This window comes from Numenius arquata, chromosome 23 (genome assembly GCF_964106895.1).
Source record: "Numenius arquata chromosome 23, bNumArq3.hap1.1, whole genome shotgun sequence".
NCBI classification, from domain to species: Eukaryota; Metazoa; Chordata; class Aves; order Charadriiformes; family Scolopacidae; genus Numenius; species Numenius arquata.
In genome coordinates this window covers 1,522,581-1,525,623 of record NC_133598.1, presented here as the reverse complement: position 1 = coordinate 1,525,623, position 3,043 = coordinate 1,522,581, and the positions used below count along the sequence as shown (strand labels likewise).

At 54.1% G+C, this 3,043-nt stretch overlaps 1 protein-coding gene across 1 annotated transcript; it reads right to left on the bottom strand.

Annotated features, from left to right (window-relative positions):
• Window positions 1-458: 458 nt before the first annotated feature.
• On the bottom strand, window positions 459-767 carry LOC141474700 (feather keratin Cos2-3-like). The gene has a single exon (XM_074162721.1). The coding sequence runs from the start codon at window positions 765-767 to the stop codon at window positions 459-461; it is 309 nt and encodes a 102-aa protein (XP_074018822.1).
• Window positions 768-3,043: the final 2,276 nt, after the last annotated feature.

Below are 3,043 nucleotides of genomic sequence, written 5' to 3'. Positions count from 1 at the left end.
AGAAACGTCTTAATCAGATCCAAGGGAAAAGGCGCAAACCAAAATGAAGTGCAGTGAGTACCACCCTCCCCTTCTCCTTTTCTCTGGAGCAGACTTGAAGAGTTGCCACAGCAGGAAGGAGGACTCAGAGGCCCAGGCTTGGATGCAGCACAGCTTTAATGAGTGTAAGGAGGAAAAGGAGGGACCTGGCAGGGAGCACCAGGGGCAGCCACTAAGATGCAGTGGAGCTCCTGCAGGGTGTCCGTCTGCCTGCCCTGCAGAGGGAGGGAGACCAACAGGTTGCCGTTAGGCTGGTGTCGGGAAGTGGTGACCAGAAAAAAAAGGAAGAGAGAGAAGAGAGTGGAAGGAGGCAACAATGGACCAAAGATCTAAATAGAATGCCCCAAAGCTCTATCTCCTTTCCAGCATCATGTTCTGAGGCCTTGGGAGGTTCTTGCTCCAGGATGTTGCCAGCAGGTTTAGCAGGGCTGACATCTGTTGCCACAGTAGCGGCTGGTAATGCAGGAGAGGTCACAGCAGGGAGAGTTGATGGGCACTCCGTCACAGCTGAGGATGCTGCCAACAGCAGCGGAGGTGGAGGATCCCACCACGGTGTTCTGCGGGAAGGAGCTGAGGATGGGTCCGGGCAGGGTCACCACCACGGGGGAGGGCTGGATGACGACGGTGGAGTTCTGGCACTGCCTGACACAGGGCTCATTGCAGCTGTTGGCCAGCGGGGTCGGGCCGCAGGGCTGGCAGCAGGGCTGGCACTTGTCGTAGCAGGACATGTCTCTGGGCCAGAGGTGCACCTGGGAGAGAGGGCAGGGGGAAGCAGAGCACAGGGACACATGAGGAGCAGCACTGCACCCAACCAGAGGGGAGCCAGCGCACCTCCTGGACCAGCCAACGCTGCCCAGCTCAAAGCCCACGAGACACCTCCACTAAGTCCCAGCCCCTCTCTGCACAAGACCTTCTCTCCCTTTCCCTCTCCCAGGAGAAGCAGCTCCCAGCCCTGGGCTCGCACAGCCCGTGTCAGCTGAGGCGTACATCGGGGAAAGACCTCATCTCGAAGGAGGAGGAGAAGAGGCGTCACACTCACCTGATTCCCAAGGAGCAGGAGGTGAGAGAAGTGGATGAGAGAGCAGAGACTTGGGCTGCCTTTTATAGTAGTCCTGCGCTGCCTCAGGCCCAGAGGCACCCTTTGTGGAAGTGCTAATTTTCTGACAAGCTCCTGTCAAATGCAAAACATCCCAGCTAATGGGATGGGCTGTGTCCTGGTTTCCTGCACTGCCGCCTTTTCATTTCCTGGCTGAAGACACGTGCTTTCCCATTTGAAGGCTTCTGTAAGTGCCGGGATGAGAGGCCCGAGGATTTCCGGGGCAGAAACATGTCAGCGCAGGCAGAAGACTCAGCTCCAGTGCTGATGGTGCCCTGTGCGGACAGGTGATGTCACCTGGGTCATTCTTGTGGGCTTGTTTGTGGCAAAGTTGTCCGGAAATGGGCACCGCTCTCAGGTTTCTCGTCAGGATGCCCAAGGCCTCCCATGGGAGAGGACATGCCACATCCTTCTCTCTTGCTCCCCCCATCTCCCTCTGATGGCCGCTCATTATTGCACACAGGTGGGCTTCTGCTGGCAGGCTTTGACGTTATTGTCACACTAACAGTGCTCTCAGGAGTGGGTGCATTTTTTCTGGGTGCATTTGCCTCATCCCCTCTCTGTGCGGTCTCTGCGGGCACTTGAGGAAAACCATGAACACTTCTGGGGCCCGGTCCTTCCCTGGGGTTCTTGAGTCTCCTTCTGCCAATGTGGCCCCCAGCATCTCCTCAGCAGAGTCCACAGCTGCTGATGTTTCCCTGGCCTTACGTGCACGTACAGATTTTTTCATGGCTCCATGCAGGCGTGCATGAGCACACATCTGTCAGTCTGTACTTGTGTGGCTGTCCAGGTTTGAGGCAAAAGAGTATCAACTTTCTGTTCTGTAATTTTACTTCTTAGCTAGGCCTCTTCGAACACTCTGAAATTAACAACATGTTGTGCAGAAAACTCTTCCTTCTCAAAACAATCAGGCTGATGTTTATAGTTGATGCCAAGGATTGGTGTGCAGAGAGGCGCTTGCTTATACTTATTGCTATAACAACCAAGGTCAGCTCACTTTGTTGTTTAGAGGATGCAGAGAAGGCGGGATTTGATGAATGCTTTCTTTACTTCAGGCTTTGCTGCTCAGGCCAGCCTTCAGGAACAACAGAACTTTGAAGAATGAGAGAAAGCCTGGACAAAGGAAGACTTCCCCTTGGTTCAGGAAGATCAAGTTAGAGAACTCTTAAGTAAACTTGGTATCCGCAAGCCCATGGGCTCATATGGGATTCACCCACGAGTGCTGAGGGACCAGGTAGAAGTCATTGCTGGGCTGCTCTCCATCATCTTTGAAAGGTCCTGGAGAACAGGCAAGGTGCCCGAGGACTGGAGGAAAGCCGGTGTCATCCCAGCCTCAAGAAGGTCAAGAAAGAGGACCCGGGAAACTACAGCCCAGTCAGCCTCACCTCCATTCCTGGAAAGATGATGGAACGGCTTGTTCTGGCGTCACCTCAAAGCATATGGAGGAAAAGAAAGCTGTCAGAAGCAGTCAGCACGGATTCACCAAGGGGAAGTCATGTCTGACTAACCTGGTAGCCTTCTCTGATGGCATGACTGGTTGGATAGATGAGGGGAGGGCGGTGGACGTTGTCTACCTGGACTTCCGCAAGCCTTCTGACAGTCTCCCACAGCATCCTCATAGGTAAGCTTAGGAAGTGTGGGTTAGAAGAATGGACAGTGAGGTGGATTGAAAACTGGCTGGACAACAGAGCTCAGAGGGTTGTGATTAGGGGCACAGAATCTAGTTGGAGGTCCGTAACAGGGGGTGTTCCCCAGGGGTCAGTACTGGGTCCAGTCCTCTTCAATATATTTATCAGTGACCTGGATGAAGGGATGGAATGTACCCTCAGCAAGTTTGCTGACGATACAAAACTGGGAGGGGTGGCTGACACACCAGAAGGCTGTGCCACCATACGGCGAGACCTGGAC

Coding starts and splice junctions, on each gene's coding strand:
- LOC141474700 (XM_074162721.1), bottom strand. CDS start 767: ATGTCCTGCTACGACAAGTGCCAGCCCTGCTGCCAGCCCTGCGGCCCG.